Genomic DNA, 25,146 nt, shown 5'->3' on the forward strand with positions numbered 1-25,146 from the left:
CCCCCCTCCGGTTGGTGGGGCCGCCGCGGGCGGGAGCGGCGCTCGGGAACGGAAGTTCCGCCGGGGCGGCGGCGGTAGAGGCGTGACGTGCTGCGCCGCCGCCCGGAAGGAGCGCCGGGGGAGGGCCCGCGCGTGCGCGTGGCGGCGGGAGCACGCGGCGCCGCAGCCGTTTGTGCCCGCGGTCCCTCTGGCCGGGAGGGACGGGAGCGGCCGCCCCGACGGCGGGGCGCGCGGCGGGGCTCGTCCGGCGCCTGGCCGCCATGGGCCGCCGGGCGCGCGACCGCAGGCGGCAGGAGCGGGGCGGCGGCGGCGGCGGCGGCGGGGACCAAGCGGTGAGAGCCGGGCCGGGGCGGGGCGGGGAGCGGCAGGGCCGCCGGGCTGACGGTGGCGGCGTGTTTCAGGGCTGGGCCGGCGGCTACCCCGAGATCGTGAAGGAGAACGAGCTGTTCGAGCGGTACTACCGGGAGCTGGGCATCGTCCCCGCCGGCGAGTGGGGCGCCTTCATGGCGGCGCTGAGGGAACCGCTGCCCGCCACGCTGCGCATCACCGGCTACCGGAGGTAGGGGCGGCGGGGCGGGCAGGGGGGGGCGGTGGCGGGCCGGGGGACCCGGCACGCCCCGCTGCCCCGGCTGCCCGGGGCTGACAGGGACCCGCCGTTTTTACCGCGGAGGCGGTCTGGAGAAGGCGTGTCTCGATCCGGCCTTCTCCCTCGCAGTCACGCCAAAGAGATTCTCCACTGCTTGAAGGAAAAGTACTTCAGAGAGCTGCAGGACCTCGAGGTGGATGGCCAGAAAGTCGAAATGCCGCAGTCGCTGAGCTGGTAAGTGAGCTGGAAGTGAAACGAGGCACCCTGCATCTTCCCGACATCGAGCCCGACGAATCGGTTTGTTTCTGTCTTTTGCCGCTGCCCTTTTTCCGTCTCTTTTCCCCCAGGTATCCAGAAGAGTTAGCCTGGCACACTAACTTGAGTAGAAAAATCTTACGCAAGTCGCCGCAACTGGAAAAGTTTCATCAGTTTCTGGTTAGCGAGACAGAATGTGTAAGTTTTGGATAGATCTTGATTTTTTTTTTCTCTCACGTCCTGAGCAGCGTTTTATTTCAATGCGTTATGAGAAATTGAGAAGGTACCTTTTCTCGCAGAAGCTGAGTAGCTCAGAATAATCTGGATTTTATGTTGCTGTTGACGGTGATTCATCCAATGACTCTGGCACGTAACTGCCATTACCAATATTTCTCCTGAACTCCTGAAAAAATTCTCCTGCAATTTTTATTTTGTTTGAGAATGTGAAAACGAGTCCCTGTAAAATAATTAGTTGCTGTTAGAAAACATGTTTGAGTCTGATGAAAAGTGCATGTGTGTACATACCACGACGTACCTTTAGTGATGGATGTTGCTCACTTGGTTGAAGCCAGTTTCTCATCTCTTGAGCAGAAACTACATCCATAGAATGAATAAAATTGGAATAAACATGCAATTATCAGAAATTTCAGTTGGGTGAAATACTGTGATTTTGTTTGTTAAAACGCTAACAAAATTTAATCCGAAGTTTATAATAGTGTGTTTTCGATTGCTTTATCATTTTACTACATAGAAATTTAAAAAAAAAATTGCAAAAGAAATGCATTCGCTTGGAATGGAGTAAAAATGAGTTTGTTTTGGTTTTGTTTTTTCCTTTCAAGGGAAATATCAGTCGTCAGGAGGCTGTTAGTATGATCCCACCTCTGCTGCTTAATGTTAACCCTCATCATAAGGTAACTCTAGAATGTACTGTGTACTAGAGTTTTTTCCTGGAAGAGTTTGATTAAACTAAAATTACAACAGCAGTATCAATGCTGAGACACAATTCTGTTTTGTGTTGGTATGTTTTATGCTTTCTGCATGTAAGCCACAGTAATCAACTAGTGTTCAGATCACAGACTGTCAGGAACATCTGCTTTTTCAGGTTTATGTAATGCCCTGTAAAAAAACACTTAGTTTTTAAGTAGTTGCATAATCTTACTTTCAAAGTATAAATGTATTTAGCTGCATCTAAGTTACATATTCATGTTTCAACCCCCTTTTAAAGTAAGGTGACTGTTTTTAACTTCCTGCTATCCATCACACTGTGAACAGATGAAGTTTTCCAGATCCAAATGATAATGTTCTTTACCAGGTAGTTTTCACTCCTCTGTGCCTTTTGAAGAAGTTGCAAAATTCTACTCTACAAATCTGTTAGGCAAAATAATTTGGATGAGCTGAAACATGCTGTCGATGGTGGCTAAAGAATATAGATTGCTAACTTTAACTGAGGTGTCTAAGGAATGCCCGTGATATTTTCTATGGCAGGTTGTAGGAATGGGGATATCTGGTAGCAAACTTCCTGTTCATGTGTTTCAGTGAAAAGTGATGTTTTAATACACTACATTTGTTTGCAGAATGAATCTGTCAGGTGGCCTTATTTTCTTAATCTCTTAAGTTAATGAGCTAGTTAGAAGTGCCATGCTATCTCAAGCAACCATGTTGTCACTTCTTTCTTAATTTTTTCATGGCATATCTCAAAATTTTAAGTTTTTCAAACTTCTGACATATATGTTTTAGAGACTCCTTCATACATACTTGTTTTTATATTAACATTACTTAGCATACATAACTTTTCAGTTTATTTTCTCCTACTCTCACCCCAACCCAATGTATGACACAGGGCTGATGGCTATGTTACGTGAGGCAAGATCTTCTCACCTCTCTTAAATGAATAATGAATTGAGTGATAGATTCAGTCCTAATGTGTTACAGGTGCATTTTGAGTTTTTTCTGGAGTTGAACCAGTAGTAAATGTGTTTGACTTAATGTAAAACACAAATTGTGAGAATATTTTTGCACACACCTTTCTTATATTGCATATACTAAGATAGCAATATATGGTTTTTGCATTGAATGTTTAACTTTGGTGACTATATTTCAACGAGTGCTTTCCAGAAATGCCTGTAAGATTTCACAAATCTCCTCATAAATCAGACTTGGAATAGGTCCTTTATCCTCTCTTGTGACAAGACAGCAAGTAGCTGCTGTAATGATGCCTTGGCTGTTGTCATTTAGGACCTTTTATGGTTCTTAGTGCCTTATTTTCTGAGCTGCTTGTTGTAACCAGAATTGCAGGTTACTTTTCATGCTTAACCAGCATGTTTTATACATCATGTCTTACATGCTGATTCCTATCTTACACAAGGATCAGCTTGATGACTGTCAAACCTTTCTGTAGTTGTGCCCATTTCTAATCTACTTGTCACGATTCAGTTTTCCCTCACCAACAATTTGCTGGACAATTTTAGAGCATGTTTAGGTTTGCTTATTCTTCATTAGCTTTTGCATTATCTACAAAAGTAAGTAGAAACCGGTAGCGTCACAACTGTTACTTTAAACGGCAGATATGATACTCTTACTGAGTGTGTGTCATGATGCGTTAATACTGCTGCATGGCAGCGCTTATCACATGCTCTCTGGAAATATCAGTAAATGCTTTTTGCATTTCTCTGGGGTCTGTCTTCCGGTTTAGTCTTGTTCATGCTAGGGGCTTGCATGAGGATCTGAGCAGATCCGTCCCCATCTTTTATCCTGTTGCATGATTTCAGCTAACTTTTACTGGAGCTAAAGGTCCAGAAGATAGATAGAGTCATATGGTCCTGAAAATATGTAACTAGGCAAGAGGAAAGACTCTAAGCTTCCTTACTTAAGAAAACAGTGTTAGCTGTCAAATGGTTTGCTGTGAAAGTGACTCTCTGAATGACTCAATCACAAGCCAAGTTTGTGATGAACCAGGAGGGAGAAATATGCCAAAAATCAGGTGTTGGTGTCTGTGCTGTTCTGTTCTCCTGCCCGATGATGGTTCAAATACTTCCCAAGTACTTATTCCAGGATATAGAAACAGGCCGTTTATGCTGCCCGGATTTTTTGCATTAAAAGGTAAATGTGTGAGGAGGGATAGCAGTTCATTTTTGTAAATTCTGTGTAATCAATTGTGTCAGTCTCTGATTAATTTACTGATTGTTAAAGAAAAGTACAGCTTGGTCTTGAATGTAACTTTTCCCTTAATGTTTGTTTGTATGTGTAAAGTTCCAGGTAACTTCAGTGAGAATTGCTTGTGAGCTGATAAAAGGACCATATCTCCATATCTATATTCAGATTTCTCTTTCATATTTTTTTCAGCTGATATATTTGTTCCCTACAAACCAAATTCCTTGTTATATTTTAGACCCTCAGAGATAAAGCTGCATTCCGTGATGCATACAAAGAACAGAACTGTACTCTGTGTTTTTGCAGATCGGTGTTCAGAACAATCATAATTCTGCAATTGTATGCAAAAATATTTAATGTAAACAAGAACACATAGTAAATTTTTCAAGTGCTTAAAAAATACAAGGTAGGACTTTTTTTTAACTTTCTGGTGTTTGTAGATTCTAGATATGTGTGCTGCACCTGGATCTAAGACTGCACAACTCATTGAAATGTTGCATGCAGACATGAATGTTCCTTTTCCCAGTAAGTCTGGAAAAACTACCAAAAACTTTTGTGACTTTGAATTTCCTCTTGTAGAAGATTACTTTTAATATCACAGATAAGTAACTGCATTTAACTACATATTGAATTCCCAGAGCAGTTGAGTTACATGAGATGGGAAGTACCCCACCTTTTCCTTGAAACTTTGTGGGCTTCCTTGGCTTGGAGGAGAGAGATGGATTATAAATCTTCACAGTTCAGACTACAGTAAATGTGATCAGAGCTTAATTTTAGATGGTGGCCCATGAGCCCTTGTGTTTTAGTTCTGCAAACTTAATCCTGCAAACACTAGGCTAAGCTGCTTTAGCCTTAAAATGGTCGTGATATTGATCTTTTTTTAAGCTTCAGAATCTTTACTTTCAGTTAGATGCTTGCAGAAAATACTGTCCATAAAAATTGTGAAGTTGGGTGAAGTGGATTCTTTCTGTCTTCTGCTGAAAATCTGATGTACAGAGATTGTCTTTGGTGGCAGTGGAGGTTTTCTTTGTTACAAGGGTTTTACTTTGAGAGTGAAAAGTTGAAGGGCCCTTGGTTGTCTTATTTCTGCTGCATGCAAGCTAGAACTCTTGACACTATATTTGACACATCAGTTAAACCTCGACATACTTTATGTTATTTTATGTTCAGCAAGGGGTCCTCTATTGAGAAGTAGTCTTTTAAGTAAAAATCTCTAGTGGAAGGTTTACACAACTTTGAAGATAAGGCAATAAACTATGTAAAATTATTTAGCTGTTGAATAGTAAAGCATCTTTCCACTATTTTATGTTCCCAGAGGGTTTTGTAATTGCCAATGATGTTGACAACAAGCGCTGCTATTTGCTGGTTCATCAGGCTAAGAGGTTAAACAGTCCATGCATCATGGTGGTAAATCATGATGCCTCCAGCATTCCTAATCTACAAATAGAAGTTGATGGAAGAAAAGAGGTCCTCTTCTATGACAGGATTTTGTGTGACGTCCCCTGCAGGTATTTTGCATGTAATCTTCAATACACAGATTTTATTGTACTAAGTGCAGTGCTAGAATTCTTGTGTCACTGAGTTACGCTTTTTGAGTTGCTTAGTGAGTTATGATTTGTAGTAACTTCCAAAACAGGTGAATGCCTTAAACTGTCTTAGGTAAGGGGATACCAAATCAAGGTGAACTTTTTTCATTCCAAGTGGTACTTAAATTTGGTCAGCTGAAGGGCATCAAATTTTGAGCTTATGCTCAGGATACTGAAATACAAAGACAGTGTAGAAACAAACAGTACAGCATGGGAGAGTGACTGTTAATTTTTTGCTGCTATAAAAGACTTGGATATGAAATTAGTTTTACCCACAAATAATACAAATCTGGTCAACCTCTGTTACAGTGGAGATGGAACCATGAGGAAGAACATTGATGTATGGAAGAAGTGGACAACACAAAACAGTTTGCAGCTCCATGGGTAAAAATACATGTTACACATCTGCACTTACTTAATTTCTCTTTCCTCCTTTTCCCATATCTTTAACATCTGCATGCATTCACATGTTAATATATGGCAAAGCAGAGACTAAGAAAAGTCGCTTTTGTCTCAAATCAAGAGCTTATGTGCTATTCAGAGAAAGTGTAGTGTTTCAGATGTGAGGTCAGCCTCCAGTGGAGTGTGTGAATATGAATTCCTTGTATTCTTATGAATACCTGACATATTAATATTAATTGAATTAATTTAGACAAGGTAGCTAATAAAACACAGAACAAATAATTTGGTTGGGATTCTTAGCGTTTAGGCAGATAAAATACTGTTGGAAAATACAGAAACTTGTAAAACGTAATAGTAATGTTTCAACGTCTTTAGAATATTAGAGATCATACCTAAACAGTTTCAGTTAACTGAGATTGATTTATGTTAACTGATGGTGACTAAGTACTTAGCCTAGTGCAGGTGCATGGTAAAAAGCAGTAATTTAAACACAGATGAAAGAGCTTAGAACATTTTACTGTGCATTTGTAACAAGCTGGGAATGCAGTCAGTTACTGTGACTCAGCTGACCTATGGTGACTTGCTGCTTGGTAACTTACTCATAATTACAGTATTTATTTTAGTTGTAAGTATGCAGGTAGGGCATAAGCTGGTGATCCAGCTCAGTGATACTTTTCTCAGAAAGCCAATGAGAGCTAAGCTGTGTTGTCCATAATATTTATAAGAGTCAGATTGCTCCTCATTTTAACTCCAGATTTTGGAGAAGAGTAGTAAGGTTTTGGGGGGTTATTTTTCTAGTGTTGAGTACTTTATTATAAACTTGAAGAGGCACTATAAAAAACAAAATACAGAATGTTATGTTAAAAGTTATCATGCAGTAGTGTTAATGTTTGACCTAATTGCTGTTCTAATATGTGTGATTGTGAGTGTGTCTGCAGTGTAGACTGCGCTAAGATGACTTAGTTTAAAACTGACTTTAACTTGTGTACTGGTGACAGCTGTGGAACTCAGTATGTGCTGACTTAGTCCATGAAGAGTTATGTGTCTGCAATATAGCTTCACCTGTAAGAAATTTGATGGCAAATCTTTCTGGTTCCTGAGTGATACCTGGCTAGATCAAGAGTGTTCTGTTAGATTGCAGTTAAGAATTGCAACCCGTGGTGTTGAACAGCTGGCAGAAGGTGGGAGAATGGTATATTCTACGTGTTCGTTGAATCCTATCGAAAATGAGGCTGTGATCGCATCTCTGCTGGAAAAGAGTCAAGGTGAGAATGCGAGCTTGGACGGAGTGAGGAAATCTTTTTTTCTCAGCCCAAAAAAGGATATGTGTATGATAGTACTAGTAATAAGCTTAGTGTAGGTAACATGTTTCTAATATGCAAAACTGCAGCAATTTTTGGTACCGGTAGGATTTCATTGGTGTTGATATAAGCAGTCTTCTTCAGTGGGCCTAAATCAGGTGGAAATATAAAACCTCAAGAAGTTCTGTTAATGACACACAAGAGACTTCTACAGATCAAAGGAATCCAGTCTGTGTTAATCTGGTTTCTGCTAACCGATTCCATTGGTTGGAATCCCTGCCTGACATTCATATTCCCTCTGGAAAACGCAGTGCGTGACATTACTGCTGTACACCATAGGAGTAAAAAGCCCAGAGTGTACTTAAGCAGTTAGAGGAATGTTATTGTGCACCAGTAGGTGGGAGTCACTGATACCTTTGGCATCCTTTGACGCACATTTTGACATGCTTGGAATTTTAATATCTTTATGCTCATGGGTTTTTTTACACTTTTGACTTGCATATAAAGGCTTGCATAAGTTGCTGTTAAGTCTCCATCATCTGAAGTGTAACAAGAGGTGGAAAAATTGAGATGAGCTGGGAAGTTCTGCTACATCAGTTTATGATAGTAGGGCTTAGTAGCCCAAATTTCTGGTCTTGAGCTGATGGACACTGTTTTTTTCTGAGTCAGTAACCTGAAGTTTGGAGACATCTAATTGGATTTTGCATGAAAAGTTCCACAGAGTTTGTTAAGTTGAGTCTTGTAAAGAGCAGAAGCAGCTATATTACTCCTGAACTTGAGCTGGTTCTAGAAGTAGAATAGCCTGTTCTGTGTAATGTTTTCTTTGTGCCAGTCACTATTCTGGCCCCAAATTATGCATGAAATTTCATTGTCTCCCAAACAGCAGTTTAGCTAAAATGCCTGTAGATAATTAGGAATTGACTATTTAATTTCCACTCAAAGGATATTTTTATTTAGAGGTAGTTTTTTTGGCAGACTGCATGAAAAAACAACATAGACATGTTTCCAGTAAATTATAGTATGCTTGGCTTATTGAAGGCTGTAGTGCGCCAGAGTTAAGTTTAACAATGACAAGATCAGAAAGCAGTAAGGGCTAGTTTGAATAGGAGCACAAAGCAGTATGGATGTTGACGGAGGCCAGCAATTGCAGTATTTGGGGCAAATTCAGTACTTGGAAGTAACGATCTTGACTGCAGCATTGGGCTGTGGCATTTCTTTCTCGTCTCTGCCCAGTGGGGGTATTTTGAGGCTTACTTGAAGGCTACGATGTGTTCCCGTGAGCGAACATTATCCTCAGAGCTTGAACATAGGTGTGGCTAAAGAGGGGCGAGGTAGTGGAGTGGTCTGCAAGGGGCATTGGACCTCGAGGATTTGCTCAGCTCAGTCCAGAAGGTTTGTTGGTTCTTCGATCTTAACTTAGTTCCTGGCACTGTGTTAAACTGCTACTTGTGGAGCAGATCAGAGATTGCTTTCCCCTTGGGGCTGAAGGAGTAAGGAAAAGTCACTTTTGTACCATGTTTCTCTTCTGGGAATTGTAGTACTTCTGACGGACCATTCAATGACTGATCAGTCTGATGTAGTCTTGAGGCATCATTTGAAGTCATGCTGTAGGTAGGCAGGAATATTCAAAGGACGGACGCAAACATCAAGCTTAATCAGGTTTGAAATGTCATTTTAGAATTTGTCTATGAATTCATGTATCACTTTTTCATTTATTTAAAAGACTTGCTTAAACTGTCATTCCAAGAGTAAATGGTTAGTCATGTAGAACAGGTTGATAAATTGTGTACAACATGAGGAAAAGCCTACCTAATTGTTAAATAATTAAGTATTCAGAATCACAAAAAAAAAAATTGTAAGGTTATTCTTCTCTAGAGAGATCACCTATTTAACTAGTAAGTTTTTATGTAATTCTTTCTGGACTTGGGGCAGTTTAAATTTTTTATTCAGTAGATTAAATTATACTCTGTTGAAGTTGCTTGTAGTAATCTGTCATATTCTAGGCACATAGCCTTTTGTCCTGTTAGGTTGATAGTACTTACCTTTCCGTTTAAAAAGTACTTTTCCTTTCCATTTAAAAAAATAATAAATTCTTTTTCCTCTCACACTGGAATATATTAAGATTGTAAGTCCATAAAATCAGAATATATCAAGCATTTTAAAAGGCTTAGTCATCCCAAAAGAGTACTTCTCCGAAAAATACTTAATCAGTGTAGTAAATCCAAATACTAAGTAAGTGAGAATAAAAACTTCTCTGACTGTGTTGCCTGGAATACTGATGTTTAATGATACAGGTTGTAGACTATTACTCTATGCAGCTGCTACAAAAAGTATCTAACCATTATATTTTGGTTAATTTATAGGTTGCAAGCTTCTATAGTTATTATGAACAGTTCTTACCGTCTTTGTTGTTAATTTACACGGTAGTAATTGTATAACATTTTGTTCCTTGAAATGTTTAAAAAAAATGGTCTTAAAATGGTCTTAAAACTTGACGGAAAACTATTTTTATAAAAGTTAACTAGGAGCACAACTCTCAAATTCTGTTTTCAAGAATGTTTATATTCTTGGGGTTTCAGGTGCCTTAGAACTCGCTGATGTATCTTCTGAGCTGCCAGGTTTGAAGAGGATGCCAGGAATTACAAAATGGAAGGTACTTACCTGATATTTTTGTGGAGTTCTTGGTGTATCTTAGAGTGTTAAATTAGGGAAATTTTGAATTGTAAAATTTCACAACATTAGATTCAGGTGAAGTAATGGTAGTGATTTGATGTTTGGAGTTGTAGACAATACAGCATTGTAGGGAAGAGGGCTAAAAATCTTTCTGATGGTAAGTTCTTGTCTCATCTGTTCTCCTCTTTTTCCTCTTGCTTTCTTTGCTCTATCTCTTATACTTTCTTAATATCATTCCCTTTTCTATTGCATGCAGCCTGTGGCCTGTAGATGGCAACATAATTTCAGCCACTTTTTAGGTTATCCCTTCTCTTCCGTCTTTACAGTCTGTGAGTGTTAGATTCTACAGTTCTTTAGCTGGTCCATTTGAATCATTTGGAAGTAAAAGCTGTTAAACGCTTTCTGGAAATAAGCTATAAAAACTGCTGATACGTGAGTAATCCTAGAATATTAATAGAATCCTGTATTTTGTTCCAGGCCTTATGTGATTTCAGTTCTGGAAACAGACTAGTAGGGAGGGACAAAAAAACCCACAGCTTCTTTAGCTTCCTGTTAAGAATATAATCAAGAAGAGTAGAATGCCATCCTGGTAGTAGGGAAAGAATCTCTGATTAAATTTTAATTATGAGCATGTGCCTTTGCAATGCCATTGGTTGTTCTGTCTTCCCTCACCGTTTCAGTAGTCTCTTGTAATGGTACAGTCTGCACGTTTGTGCATGTGTGTAGGCTAATGAACAAGATGCATGGAATAAAGATTTGCTTATGTTCTGTCATTGGAAATCCAGCTTAGAAACTAGCTGATTTCTTTCTTCTTACAGTTCCAAAAGTTTAAATTGTATACTTGTACCTGAAAGATAAATGTAAAATGCATGATTGTGGCTCTGTAATCTTAATTTTACTTTTTTTTTGTACTCTATAAGGCTACAAAGTATATACATAAAAATCACTAAAAGTATCTTTTATTTTCTGTAACATTTGTTTCTGTGTTTGCAGTTGAAATATAGATCTCCCTAATGGGTATTTTAAAAAGTAGGCTAATAAAATCTGTTGAAAGTTTGCAAGATTTTCTTCAGCTCTTATTTGCTGCTACTGTATTATTTCAAGCCTCTTTGGCTAGCTTGGCATTGAATATATTTGCTTGCTTAGGGCTGTTTTTACTTGTGGTCTTCTGTTTCTTGGTGAAATGTCTGCTGAATGAGAGCTCTGTGACGTAGTGATTACACTGAATATTCCTGAGCATCAGTTGACTGTAAATCTCTGGAAACAGCAAAATAAAAATAAGGTTTTGTTCAAGGGACACTTCAGTGCTTGGAAATAGCATTCAGTACTCTGTCCTTAAGCCAGACGATGAGTGAACTCAAATGAGTTATTTCAGAATCTTGAAGGAAGAGACCTTTGTAACTTCAGATATGTTGTTCTACTTCTGCAACGCTATTAGTCTTCATTCTACCCTAATAAGAGGCTAGCAAAATGTGCAGTAGAGAAGACTTCAGCATGTTCTTTGATGCTTTGTCATTCCAGCAGTTACATTGTGTGGTTAGACTGGTAAACCAAAACTGAACAGAGCAGGGCAGTTAGGCAGTTATCTACTACATCCAAAATAGCTCTAGACTTGTTTGTACTTCCAGTTATTTATCAGTCCCGTTGTTTGTTTCTCTCAAGCTGAACTCATGACTTCCAAAGAAGAGCAGTTCAGAATCACAGTCTATCTTGTCTCCATCTAGCAATATGACGAGTAGCATATTTGGACTTGAAATACTAATTCTGGAAGTACAGTCATTTCTATTTCTATTTCAGGAACATGCAAAGGCACAATATATTAGGTCTGATCTGATCAGTGGCTGAGAAATGCCAGACTTCATGATGCTGAAATCTGTGTTCTAACATTCTTAGTGAAATTGTAGTTTAGATAAATCTTACATTTCAGTTTCCAGTAGAACACTTAAACCTTCAAGACAATCACAGCAAGGTGTATGAAAACACTTAATCGTACTTGCCAGTCCTGAAGTCACCATCGCTGTGACTTCTCTATTTTGTTGCCTTAACAACAAAAATGGTCCATCACTTCAGTCATTAATTTTAGGCATTTGCCCCACACATTCCTGGATGTGACCTTTCTTACAGCCCTAGCATCCAGTACAGAACCAGGCATCTAGAGTTCTGAAGTCAAATTTTCCCTGTTGGTTTTTTTTTTTTTTCCACTTTGGTATTGCTTAAATTGCTTTGAATGCTTAAAGAGCATTCAAAATGCCTTGCTACAAGAGTTGTGGCTTTAACCTTCTGCTTGTATCTTAAGCATCCTTCAAAAGGATGCTTAAGGATGCTCTGCTTAAGGATGCTTAAAGGATGCTCTGACCCTTAGACAGAATGAGGTGATGTTACGTCCACACAGTATCTTAGAGTGCATTTATAGATGTGTTCTGAATCCTGGATAAAGATACAGACACTAGAAAATTCATGGGGACATGCTTCTTCAGTAACTTTCCTTGAAAACATCTCTATCTATGACCTATGTAGGGCTGTGTCATGGGGCTGTGTGCTTACCAAGCTGTTGTGTTGCGCTCTTGCATCTTTCTTATGTAATGAAATTGGGATTCCTTGTTTCTAATCTCTACTAGACTGCAGTAGCCCTTTTCCTTTGTATACTGCTTGGAAGCTGCCTATAGCAGAATGTCTCACGGAGAAAAAGAAGTAATGTATCCTAAATCTGATGGCTTACTAATCTTCTTGTATATTCCACCACTGTCCTTCCTTTGGATTTTGGTGTTCTATATGTTCTGGAAGGTTAACAGAGATCACTGCAGTTGATTCTGCACCAGTCTTCACTTGATTGCGCACTTTTTGAAGCATAAAAAGTGGAGCAAAGAGGCAAGAATCTGGCAAGAATCTCCTGCTCTTAAGTGCACACATAAAATGCACATAGGAACAATACATTTCAAAGAACTTAATTTACTACACCAGAAAATAACTTCTCTTTTTGGCATCTGAACCTTGGTTTGAAAGTATTTTAATTAAAACTTGTAAAATGGTAACCCATATTCTTCACAGTATTTATATTTACTCCTTTGCAGGTAATGCTGAAAGATGGACAGTGGTTTGAAGAGTGGAAAGATGTGCCTTCAAATAGACAAACACAAATACGTCCCACTATGTTTCCAGTAAAAGATGAAGAGAAGCTAAGGGCAATGAATCTAGAGCGTTGGTAAGTTTTCCCAGAGTAGATTTTATGAGGTTTTGATGGTTACGTTGTATGGTGGTGGACAAATTATAATTAGGTCAGATTAGGAATGTGTTGCAGTATAGACCTATGCTTGTATAGGTCTGAGTATATTTTGATTGCTTCATTTGCAGTGGCAGTATATTATATTTAAATTCCAGGGAACTGAAAGAAATTATTGGAAGTTGCTTACAAGGAATAAGTACTCACACAAACAGGTCAAATTCTTTGCATCCAATAGAGATACATAGACAGAATTACTGGAAAAGTGTGTAAAACTTTTAACATTTTACCAGTGGGACTTATTTTCTGTGAAAGACTTTCCATAGCTATTCTAAAAATAGTGTTTTGAAATGAGTCATTAAAGCTCAGATGTGAATGCATTGCACTGATGCAAGTTATTTTGCCAGAATTCTCTATTTTAGGTCCTGTTTCTAGCTTGATAAATTAAATCTGTGCAATCCTACTAGGAATACTTAGTTTACCCTGAAAGTAAATATAAATGTGACACTTCTAGTACTTTGTGAGAGCCCAAATGTTGATGATGAATACACTGCAACATTTTTTTTTCCCCCCCCCTAGTCTTAGGATATTGCCACATCACCAGAACACAGGAGGTTTCTTTGTGGCTGTGTTAATAAAAAAATCTCCAATGCCATGGAATAAACGTCAGCCTAAGGTAACTTCTTTTAAGAGAGCTAAAATGTTAAATTTTAATAACATTTCTGGAATTTTTTTGAAAGCTTACATAATAGAAAACATACTATAACTGTTTTCTATCTGCCTTTCAGTTATAGTCCAGCGTGTCAATTAAAAATAAATTCCTAAATCCCTTAAGAACTTTCAAAAAAATCTCCTTTCCAAATAAAAGAAAAAAGGAGGGCGGATTTTGAAATCGTAGTAAAATAGCAAGATAAAACCTCAACCTAAAATTAAGGCTTTGAAAGAATTACAGAAGCAGATTAGATTGAGTAGCTAAAGCTGTCGCTTCCTTCAGCTGTGTGTGGTCCCTCTGCCGAAGGCTTTTTTCTGCTGTGTTGTAAGCTAATTCTGATTTCAGTTTATCTTACTCTGTGGCTGGTTGCTCAGGAGTGATTCACTAGCAGATTAGTCTAGCAGATCAGCAGCAAGGGGAATGGATGTAAAACTGTTAGGAGCAGCAGCAGCCTCAGCCATCTGACTTTAATCCATTTGTTGTCAATTGTCTTTAAAATCCTGTCAACAGGATTTTAAGTTGACATGATTTATTTGATATCTCAGATTGTTCATATCTTTGAGAGAAAATTCTTGTGTGAATCCCTTTTAGCTGTTTCTATTTATTTGATTTGCTTCATTAGAACACCTTATGAGTAATACGTATGTGGCAGTAAGGAAAAAGCATTTATTCAGAAGCAAGTATCATCCAAATAGTTTATGCTGTTCTAAATTTAATGTTGTAGCACTGTTACAGAAAGCAGCAGCAGGATGTGTATGTCACTTCGAGCACATGGAGGAAAGCAGCAGATCCTGACTTAAAATAGTATTCTCTATGAGTGCTTGAACATGATTTTGTAAATGGTACAAAAATAGCTTTCTTGGACAGTTGGTAAGAAATTGTCCAGAGCAAATTTACTAGAGGTAAATGCAATTTATAATGATATCTTGACTTAGTAATCAGATTAACTCCCTAAATGGATCTGTTTAAGCACTTACATACAAGTTGGTAAGAATTAAGCACATGCAAAGAGATGTGCAAAAGGTGCATGTAGGTACCTTTTGTTACAAGTTAAATACTACTTTTGCTTTGTTGAAAATACTATAATTTGAAATAGGTTCATCAGAAATTACCACAAAGAACAGGAGATACTGAAGTGACAGCAGCTAATTCAGATAATTGTTCTGAATGTATTACTGAAGAACCAACACTTGCTGAAAATGAAGAGTCTAAGAAAATGCAAGAATTGCAGAATTCAGACACTGAGCAAAGCAAAAAGGAAGGAGTATGTGGGTAAGAGACCATGTCTAAGTATTTGTCCTGTGACAGCCTCGTAATTGCTGAGTATTCTGTAGTTCTTTTGTTATTGGACTCATTTAGAAGTCGATCAAGAAGAATTAATGAAATTGCTCAGTTGTCCTACATTTCCACGTTAGGAAGTTATTTCAGCAAGTTAGGAAAATAACCACTTTTCTTATTAGCATTTGCAAAGTTTGTTAGTCCTTTCTTCTCTGTTAAGGAAAAAACTACTTTCAGAAGTTAACCTTTGGAAGATCTTTACTGTTTTCACAATTACTCCCTCAGAAATCTCTGTTTACTTGTTTTTGTGGTTTCTGTTTTCAAGCACTGCTTTCACTTCCTCATTTTAAGAAGTTAAATTGTGGTTAGTGTCGTCTTAGTGAAACACAGGAAAATGTCAGTATTCTGTTTGGTATGCTATCGTTACCATAAGGCAAGTGTTGACTAAATGAACTGAATATACTGATTTTAAACCAAGTACTTTTACTAAAATTGACAATGCAGTGGTATTTTCTTTTTAGACCACCACCATCTAAAAAAATGAAGTTGTTTGGTTTTAAAGAAGACCCTTTTGTGTTTCTCCCTGAAGATGATCCATTATTCCTTCCTATCCAGTAAGAAAACAATGTTTATGTTTTGGCAGTACGATTTCTAGTAGTTTGGGAATATTAGTAGTTCAGTTCATGACAAAAAATGTGTCTAATTGGTCATACGTAAAACTTTTTCCCTAACTTTGTATCAGGTGCCCCTCTGCTCAACACTTAAACTCTTCTGAAATGAAAACAGCCAACTATAGTTTGCACTGGAAATTTTGGAGTGTATCCTACTGTCTATGACAGCTTGTCTTTTCTGATGTCATGCATCTTAGAAAGTCTAATCTTTGTGTTCTGGAGCCAAAATGCTAAGTGTTTGCAGAGATAGCGTGAGGAAATGGGCTAACCCATGCATTTGAGTTTGCAATTTCATTGTTCAGTTAATCAAAACAAGTATTATGGCCACAGGAAGTTTTATGCATTGGACCCATCATTTCCCAAGATGAATTTACTAACTCGAACTCAAGAAGGAAAGAAGAGACAGCTGTACATGGTTTCTAAGGAGCTAAGGAATGTGCTTCTGAACAACAGTGAGAAGATGAAGGTATGGTTCATCTCTTCAGGTTTTCACAACGGAGATCATAAGCATCAGTGGATGTTTCCTTGAACTTTATTGCCAAGCTTATTGTTTATATAGAGGATTAGCCCTCTGATAGGCCTTTTTTTTTAGCCTGAATGAATGTTTTCTTCTCTATCCCTCCTCTGTTAGATGAAGAGTTGTCCCTGAGAGGTAAATAACAGTCTCCAAGATTAAAATCGGTATTTTTTTTGGCAGATGGAAGGGAACTTAAAAGTAGAGGAAGGGAATATATAACTGATGCGTGTGTAGCAGCATTGTTATGTGGTCTTCAGGCACCTTCACAAGTTTACATTGACACTGTTGTATTTATGAGCCCCTTAATTATAAAAGTATTAAGAGCTTTGAAAACCTACAAAAAATAACGGATAACTTAGCTGAATTATTAGCTGGCTGTGTTACATGGGGACATTGTTTCAAAGTAATTTCAACAACTGAATATTTTGAAAAGTTGTTAAGCTGAATGGTAATGGAATAAGAAGTAGTTTTTGTGAATTAGATGGGAAAATGGTAATTTGTTTTATATGACTCCCCATGGAAAATGCCTTGCAAATGCTAAAGATTTGTCTTAAAAGTTGTTGAAAAATTTAAGTTACAATGAGGTCATCTAGTCCAGCTTCCTTCCTGCCCCAAGCAGGGCTGACTTCAAAGCTAGATCAGATATGGTTCAGGGCCTCATCCAGTCAAGTTGTGATAATTTCCAAGGATATTCATTACATCTTTGCAACAGATCTTTGAGATGGATAAATAATTATCCTTTTATCCCACGTGCAGGAAATGGCTACATAATTGACAAAATTTTAAGAAACTGGTCCATTATATTAGGCAGTGAAAATTTGAGTACCACAAAGGATATAGTGTCCTAATATTAAGCACTTGTGCATTTTTAAAAGCCTGTCCTTGATTGACTTTCCCAGAATCACCCAGAAAATTCTTACTCAAACTAAAATTAAAATTAGATCTTAATAGTTCATTGCCCTCATTTTAAGACTAGCATTTCCTCACAGTGTTCGGTTTTCAACATGGAAAGGAGTGAAAGGTGTTTACGTTGAGAGAGAACTATGTTTTGATAGTGGGAATTCCTTTTTCCCTTGAATGAATTTTCACATGAATTTAATTCAGTGTCCAGTGCAAATTAAAAATGTTGCAGCAGAATTATCCTTTCTTCCTCCTTTTAGTCAAACAGTTGAGGAAAGACAAAGTTCAGAGTGGTAATTTAGAATTTATATTCCTTAATGATGCTTATTGGCTTTGCTGTTTGCAGGTTATTAACACAGGGATAAAAGTCTGGTCTCGCAACAGTGATGGGGAACAGTTTGGATGTGCATTCAGATTAGCACAAGAGGTAATTACATAGCACTGTATTTTCAAAGGAGATACTTTGGTTTCCTCTAGAGCCTGTAGCACAGCTGGCATTAACTTTGTCAGATTAATGACAATTTGCATTTTCAGTATGGTTTAAAATGTGGAAATTGTTTTCTGGTATTAGCTAAAGGACATACTGTTCTTAACATTTTTCCTTCAGAAAGTAGAGACTGCATTTTGAAATAAATATATTTATTTATTAAACAGGGAATTTATACTCTGTACCCATTCATTCATGCAAGGATTATAAATGTCTGCATAGAAGATGTTAAAATTCTGCTAACCCAGGAAAATCCATTCTTAAGTAAATTCAGCAGTGAAACACAGAAGAAAGTCAAAGACATGGGTAAGCCTTCTAATTTGTGCTATGACAAAATGATGATTATACAGTACACGGAAGACTATGAAAATCCTGTCACGTAAACCTGTGTTTGCTAAAAATTTTGACCAAATTAATCTTAAATATACTTGTTGATTAGGTAAGTAAGCACTACTGAAACCCAGTGTACTACTAGAAACTGTAGTCCTTTCTGATCACTGCCTTTAAGGTTTATGAACTCCAGAGAACAGAAGAGTTGCCAAACTTGTGACTTCTGTGAAGCCACGCTGTGAGACAGCATTTAAAATACGTCATGAACAAAGATTTTATATACGCTACTGATCCTTATGCCTGTTAGTGCTCTAGCTGAAACTGTCTGTTTGTCATCTGCAATTGTTTGTCATGATTTTATGTATCAAATATAGTTATTCAGATTTGATTTTCTTAAACATGGGGAGCAATGTCTACTCATATTAATTTTTTATTTCCTCTACGCTGGGTGTTTGAAGAAATGAAGACTAGTTCTCAGTCTTTTGTTTATGTGGTTTTATTTCCAAGTCATTGCTGGTCCTTGTACTTCAGTGTTTGATGAGACAAAATGGGAAGAACAATTTTTCTAAAGTTTGGGCGCGCATACTCTTATGTTTGTTTTACTTAAGTAAAAGTTCCTTGCTAGATTCACTGAGTAAATTAATCCACCATGTGGTTTTGTATTTTAATTTGTTTGTTTGGGGTTTGGGAGGGGGCAGGGTTGGCAATTGCTTTTGTAACTATATAAATACTTTGGTCTGGGACAAAAAGAAGGAATAAAAACAGGTATTGTCTATAGTTTACTGTACTGATGTAGATAACTGCTAACCAGCGCTGTCATGCTGTGTGGCTGACTAAAAACTTGTTTTCTTTAACATTTTCAAATTACAATCATTTTAACATTGTACCAAGTAACACATCTGTTTTGTTTTTGTTCCCCCCACCTCCCTTCCCTGTAGCGATGGGAAGTATAGTTCTGAAGTACGACCCAGACCCTGAGTAAGTAGATGTGTTGCTTTCCATTTACACAGTTTTAAAACTTGGACAAGAATTTGTTTTCACTCAGCAAAAACAGAAGTGGAGGCATAGAGATGCAGTGAGGTCAACAGTAGAGCCGGACAGCATACAAAGAATTTAACAGGGAAAGAAGCCATCTTGCCTGTGTATTCTTGAAACAATTGTAGGATTTGGCTTTATAAAGGAGGGGTAGTAATTCTACCAGAGGTCCACAGTATCACTGCATGTTTGTTTGTTTGTTTCCCTGTGAAGTCCAGCATTTGGAATAGAAAAAGTTAAACTTTTTCATTGTTCATTTTTGTTGACAAAGTAGTATCAGAAGCCCTTGAGAACTTTTTAAATATAAACTTTCATCTTTCTGTTGTTTATATTAGTTTTGAAACCAGAGCCAGAAAATTATTTTGCTTGTTGCAGAACTTCAGTAGCATGGAGCTGTATTTTTTTTGCTTGCTTGCTTGTAGACAAGCATGTACCTGTTCAGATATTGAAGTTAAGACCAATGTATTGGCATCTTCTATGAATAGTTATAAAATGCATTCACTATTAAAGATTGTGCGCTTATTTATCAGGGCATGGCTGTAAAATTAAGTTTTGAAGATTAACTTCCTCACAGTTGACCAAACGTAACTGCTTGTTTGTAGAAAACCTGATGATCTTCAGTGTCCTATAGTGCTGTGTGGTTGGCAAGGAAAGACATCACTCCGTGCCTTTGTGCCCAAGAATGAGAGACTTCATTACCTGAGGATGATGGGAGTTGAAGTGTTTAAAGCAAAGAGGAAAGAGGAGGAATCGGAAAGTAAAACAGAGGAAGAAGTTCAACATAGGCTGGCACAAACAGAGGAAGGAATGGATGTGGAAGATAAAGAACATGATGTAGTCACAAAAATGGAAGCAGAAATAGGTGAAGAATCTCCTCACAGTCCTGTGGAAAGCAGTGCTATGGAAGTAGAAAATAAAATTGAGGATTTAGATCAATCTAGTAAAAATGCCAACAGTCACGTAAGCCAGGAAAGCAAAGACACGGATGCGAGTAATGTGAAAGATTAAGTTTCTTTCTTTATTACTTGGCAGCTTGCGTGAGGCTCACATCCAGACTTCAGCTTTTAGCATGGAAGTGTATTTTAAATTTTGGTTGGAATGGGATGTTCCTCTTTTAAAGTTTCACCTATTTTATTTTTTAAATGAAAACTATAAAGATATTTCTCTTCAAGTGTGTTGTCTTTTTACCATTTTAAGCTCCATATTACTGGTGGGTTTGTGTGTCTGTTGCTGGCAATGGACCATGCACCAGTAAAATCTAAAGCCCATATGTGAAATGGAATAACAACATGTACAAATGAACTCGCTGTGTAGCTGGTCAAGAATTTCTTCAGAAGGAAAAATGGGTTTCATTCAAAGCACACAAGTTCTAGAATTTTTTTTTTTTCTCTTAAGATTGCTTACCCAGCTACCACCCAATCTGATTACTACTTACGCAGGTTCTTTAAAGGATAAGGGAATCAGTGTGAGTATGCATACAAATGCACATATCTAACTAACAACCTGGTTAACATTTATTCAAAATAGAACTGTGCACAGCATCCTGGAAAAAAACGCAGAATGCATTTTGCCAGAGACTGATGTCTGAGATTCCTCTTCAGAGTGCTGAGTTGCTTGACAGGCACAGCTAATAAATGTCCTTAACTAGATCTTCAGGTATGCTGAGCATGCCTCAAACTCATATCTTGAAATGTGCCTGTTTAAGAGTCTGTGACTGTCCCTTAAATCTGCTGCGGTCATCTGTTTCTCTGTCATTTCTTCAAGTGGGAATCATCTCTAATTTTTGCAAGATACTTGTTTATAGCTGAAACAATAGTTAAAAAAAAAAAGTGTGGTGGTATATATATTGGTGTATAGTAGATGTTTAAAAGAGGTTATTTAGGTCCAAAAGGGTAATTTACTTAATCTGACTTTAAAAAAAAAAAAAAATAGTTGGCTACCTCAGAAACTTACATTACAAATTCCATCCTTTGTGGCTTAGTTTCAGCAATATTCTTTGTACTTGTATCGAGTTGACCTGAAAGGAAAGTGACCCGTGGTACAAGGTATTGTCCTCCACTAGGACCGTGGTGATGCAAATATTTGTGTTGCTTGTCAAACTAAATTTTACCATGTGTATTTTTACTGATGAAGTCCTAATGTGGCTTGGATCCATTTGCTATACCTTGCACAACAGACTTTCTGATGCCTGCCCTTGAACTACTTCATCAAAGTGAGTATTCTTGAGGGAGAGACGTAAAAGTGAAATAATGCCATGTCCTCTGATAAGATATTAGTCTCATGCAGTGAAGAATCATTGACAGGACTAATTTTCCTCTTGAGAGTCTGTAAAATAGGTTAATAAAAATCAGTTCCTGCCCTGGTATTTTGCTAAGGTTTGAGTTTGTTCTTTGGATCGGGAGCTGCAACTGGACAGGTTCTTTTTTGGCAGCTCCTTAGGCTGCAGCGTAGCAGAATTTTCTTTTGCATGGAGGTATATGCAAAGTATAATCTTTAATTCTTAAAGTATATAAGGAAGAAAATTATAGCAACTTGAAGCTTCAAGCTGAAACTGATTGCTTTTCATATCTTTGCCTTTTTTCTGACATACCAGGCGTTTGAAATGGAAGAAGGGTGGAAGACCAGTGTCATTTTTAAGTCCTCATCACCATCACAGTCTGCAGTACTCAGCCCTGAGGATGACTGATTTTAATCCATCTAATCTTTTTATGCTGTAATGATCTCCATAAATTATCAGAAGGTCAAGGTTAAAACTTATGTGAAGAGACCAGAATTTGCTTTGAATTATGCTTGCTGTTGCTGTATCTACTGATGTCCCTGAGCAGCAGTTTAAGCTTCGTTTCAGTCAGTGACTCTGCTAAGGATACAATTTTATGACAAGCTGATAAGAAGACTTGTTGATACAGACAATCCAGACAATTAAATCAGCAAAAAGCTAGCTGTATCAAAAATGAACAGTCCTGTTTTGGGTTGGTTTTTTGATGGAGCTTACCACTGGCAGACTAAAATGAGAGTAGAAAGCTTTTATCTGAGAGCTAAAGAAAAGTAGGTTCTTGCATCATAAACTGACTGAAATCGGGTATAACTTAGACTTGTAATAGAATAAGAGCCCACATCTGCATCATTTTAAATCCTTTGAGTAGTCCCATTTTCCTGCATTATCTATGAAATTTTGCTTTGCTCTTGGTTTTTTGGAGGAGGTTGTTTTTTTTTTCCCTATCAAGTGCAAATGGGAGATTTCAGCCAAGAAATGGGGAGTCTAATTTTCTTGTGCTGATCAGCAGTTTTACTCCGTATCTCAAAAAATACCCAGAGACTGCAGTTTTTTGTTTGTTTCTTTGTTTTTTAAATACTGCGAGTTTGCTTACACCAGTTCCTGTCCCAGTTACTCTTACCTCGATTGCCAGAAAGGAAGATGCCCAAAACTCTAGGTAGTGGCTGGAAATGCTGTCCTAGCTTCCCAGGCTGGGAGCCCAATGAAACGGGGTGTGTTTTGTCTGTCCGTCTCTACTGAGCTATGTGCTGTGCAGCCCTCATGGTCAGGTGGCTGAACCTCTGCTTGGGTGGTTTTGAACGTGAGTTGCTGCAAATAATTTAAAAGGAAGACAAAAGAGAAGTGATACGCAATCGTGTTAAGTTTGAAAATGTGAAAGTCTTAAAAATCACTAGGTTTGAAGTTCATGAATTATTAAGTCAAGTTCATCCTTGTAAGCTGTCCCTGTTAAATGTGAGATTTCTCTAATTAACGTTTTTTAGAAACACAGGACTGTAGATGTTTGCACTGATGGCAGGGGGGTTGATATGTGATAGAGGGGAAACAAGAAAAAATTTCCTGCATCTAAATGGTCTGTTTATGTTCTGCTTGAGAGATGCCCTCAGGAGAAGCTGCTGGACCCTTCAGAAAATAATCTGTTGACTGAAAAACCTAGAAAGAAAAGGAGGGAAAACACCACACGCGATACTCCTTTGTAGCTTTTTCTTCGGTACTTACCTAACGTTAGTCATTGCTTTGGAAGTTTTTTAGAATTTGCATACTTTAGTTTGCCACAAAATTAATGTACCGTAGTCTAGTGCCACGGGGTGATTTATTTTTTTCTTAAATGTCTGGTGTTAAAAGTCAATGAGACTTCTCAAAGTATACAGAGACCCCTTGCAAAATTCCTGCCTATAAACTTCAAATTTAGACTTAGCAGTAAAAGAAAGCAATTTAGCTCCTGTAACAATCCCTATCCGAGGCTGCAGCAAAGGGAAATCGCTGCGTTTCTTTTCTTCCAGTGGGAAAACTCCAGCCTGGAAAACAAGCGGCGGCGTGCTCGTGCTGCATCGCCGCCGGAGCTGCGCTGGGCACGCCGTCTTGCCCTGCTGTCTCTCCAGGACGAATCTTGTAAACAACCCCCAGCAAAGCGGCACGGATACAACAGCAGTTCTGTTACTCCCCACAAACGCCCTGGTAAAGTCGGCTGGCGCGCTTATAGCACCGCATGTTTTTTTGCCGCTCGGCTTTGCAGCTGGCATTGCGGGAAGTCAGTCGGCAAGCGGCGTGGGGGGACCCGCAGCCCGCACAGGGGTGCGAGGCACCTCGCCGCCTGGGCCGAGCACGGGCAAGGGCCCGTTTCGGAGGCAGCGAGGGCAGCGCGGCGCTGTGCCTACCCTCACGGTGCCCTGTTGCTCGCAGGGCGTCCGCACCTCCGTCGCTCCAGGTGGATTTTCCGCACCTGCCACTGATCCTTGTATCGAACACATGGTCGTATTAAATTATTATTTAATTTGTTGCTCTGTGTTTCTTGAACAGACCCGAGTATTGTTTTTTGACTAAAATCTGCTTTACTTCTTACGGTGTGGCTGCTTGTGTTATGGATTTAAATTAACTCTCTTACTTCTGCACTTGCTGTTCCTATTCAGTTACATTTAAGCAGGCTGCTGGCTACATAGGTGTTTGCCTATAATCCTACTTTTTTTCTTTAAATGAGTTGCCCATGCATGGCTTTGGCAGGACGGGTAACTCCAGGCACTCCGTCACCGAACCATCCCTCGGGATCGTGCCCGTACACTCCTGCCTCACCTGTATCCCTCTTTGTATTTCTGATGCTTTGCATCTTCCACTCCTGCTTTCCATTTGTCATCCCTTGAAATTATTGGCTCCTTCCCAGTTTTCTTTTTGTGTAGCTCAAAGGCTTTCAGGTGTGTTAGCAATGGACTTTTGCCTGTTCCTAAAGGGAAAACCGATATGAACAGTGGCCAAAACAATTCTTGCAATTTTTATAAGAACAGGGTAAACATACAATGATCCTTGCCCAGAATATTATCCCAGACTCCAGGGATTTCTTGGACCAGAGATGCTGTCTTTGGGTTTAATGGTCCTTTGTGTATTTCTCCTCCATTAATTTGCCAATCGCTCCCTGAGACCACATGAACTTTTAGCGCTCGTAACATCCTGTGGCAGGGAGCCCCAAGATCCTACCTGTTGTGTGAAGTATTACCTGCTTTTGGTTATTCTGGCTCCCAATAGTTTTGTTCGATGACCCCCACTTCTTCCATTGGAAGACTCAACACGCAACTGATGGCTGACTAGTTTCTTCGGGATACTTGTGATTTTATTGTCTTCTTGTCATATCCCTTATCACTCGTCTTTTTTCCAAGCTGAAGAGTCCTAGCTTACTTGTTTGTTCCCTGTATGGAGACTACTCCAAACCTTTCATCATCTTTATCAAATGTTTCTGAACTTTTCTCAGTTTTTATGTCTTTTTCCAGGTGGGGGAACCAGAACTGCACGTGATTCTTAGGATGTGGCGTTTGCGCAAATGCGTGCTCTCTGTTCTGTCCTCCAGTCATCTGGTTGGCGTTTTTTAACGCTACTAAATATCAAGCTGATGTTTCAGTGGAATTGCCTGTCGTAACCTCGTTATTGTGTTCTGAGTGGCAACTGAGAACCTGTTGTCTTATGTGTGATGTTAGCATTATTTTTCCCCACATAAATCACTTTTATCGTATTGAGTTTCATTTGCTGTTTTATCACCCAGTTGTTCAGTCTTGTAAGATCCTT

The 25,146-nt window shown here is 38.7% G+C and overlaps 1 protein-coding gene and 1 long non-coding RNA gene across 2 annotated transcripts; one reads left to right on the forward strand and one right to left on the reverse strand.

Moving 5' to 3' along the window:
• Nucleotides 1-44: 44 nt before the first annotated feature.
• On the forward strand, nt 45-20,263 carry NSUN2 (NOP2/Sun RNA methyltransferase 2). The gene is made up of 19 exons (XM_075494069.1): nt 45-332; nt 402-559; nt 716-820; nt 934-1,039; nt 1,681-1,752; nt 4,432-4,516; nt 5,307-5,499; nt 5,887-5,961; nt 7,114-7,244; nt 9,860-9,933; nt 13,025-13,155; nt 13,753-13,849; nt 14,982-15,157; nt 15,685-15,777; nt 16,165-16,300; nt 17,598-17,678; nt 17,906-18,044; nt 19,007-19,046; nt 19,706-20,263. The coding sequence occupies exons 1-19, from the start codon at nt 261-263 to the stop codon at nt 20,109-20,111; spliced, it is 2,370 nt and encodes a 789-aa protein (XP_075350184.1). The 5' UTR covers nt 45-260; the 3' UTR covers nt 20,112-20,263.
• Nucleotides 20,264-21,354: 1,091 nt separating this feature from the next.
• On the reverse strand, nt 21,355-24,283 carry LOC142405908 (uncharacterized). Its single transcript, XR_012774373.1, has 3 exons — nt 24,166-24,283; nt 22,499-22,686; nt 21,355-21,428 (listed from the first exon to the last, which is right to left on the reverse strand). It is a non-coding gene; the product is annotated as an uncharacterized LOC142405908 (long non-coding RNA).
• Between the last annotated feature and the right edge of the window lie 863 nt (nt 24,284-25,146).

This window comes from Mycteria americana, chromosome 2 (genome assembly GCF_035582795.1).
Source record: "Mycteria americana isolate JAX WOST 10 ecotype Jacksonville Zoo and Gardens chromosome 2, USCA_MyAme_1.0, whole genome shotgun sequence".
NCBI classification, from domain to species: Eukaryota; Metazoa; Chordata; class Aves; order Ciconiiformes; family Ciconiidae; genus Mycteria; species Mycteria americana.

Coding starts and splice junctions, on each gene's coding strand:
- NSUN2 (XM_075494069.1), top strand. CDS start 261: ATGGGCCGCCGGGCGCGCGACCGCAGGCGGCAGGAGCGGGGCGGCGGC. Junction 5,962..7,113: donor AACAGTTTGCAGCTCCATGG/GTAAAAATACAT, acceptor GTGTTCTGTTAG/ATTGCAGTTAAGAATTGCAA. Junction 15,778..16,164: donor CCATTATTCCTTCCTATCCA/GTAAGAAAACAA, acceptor TTATGGCCACAG/GAAGTTTTATGCATTGGACC.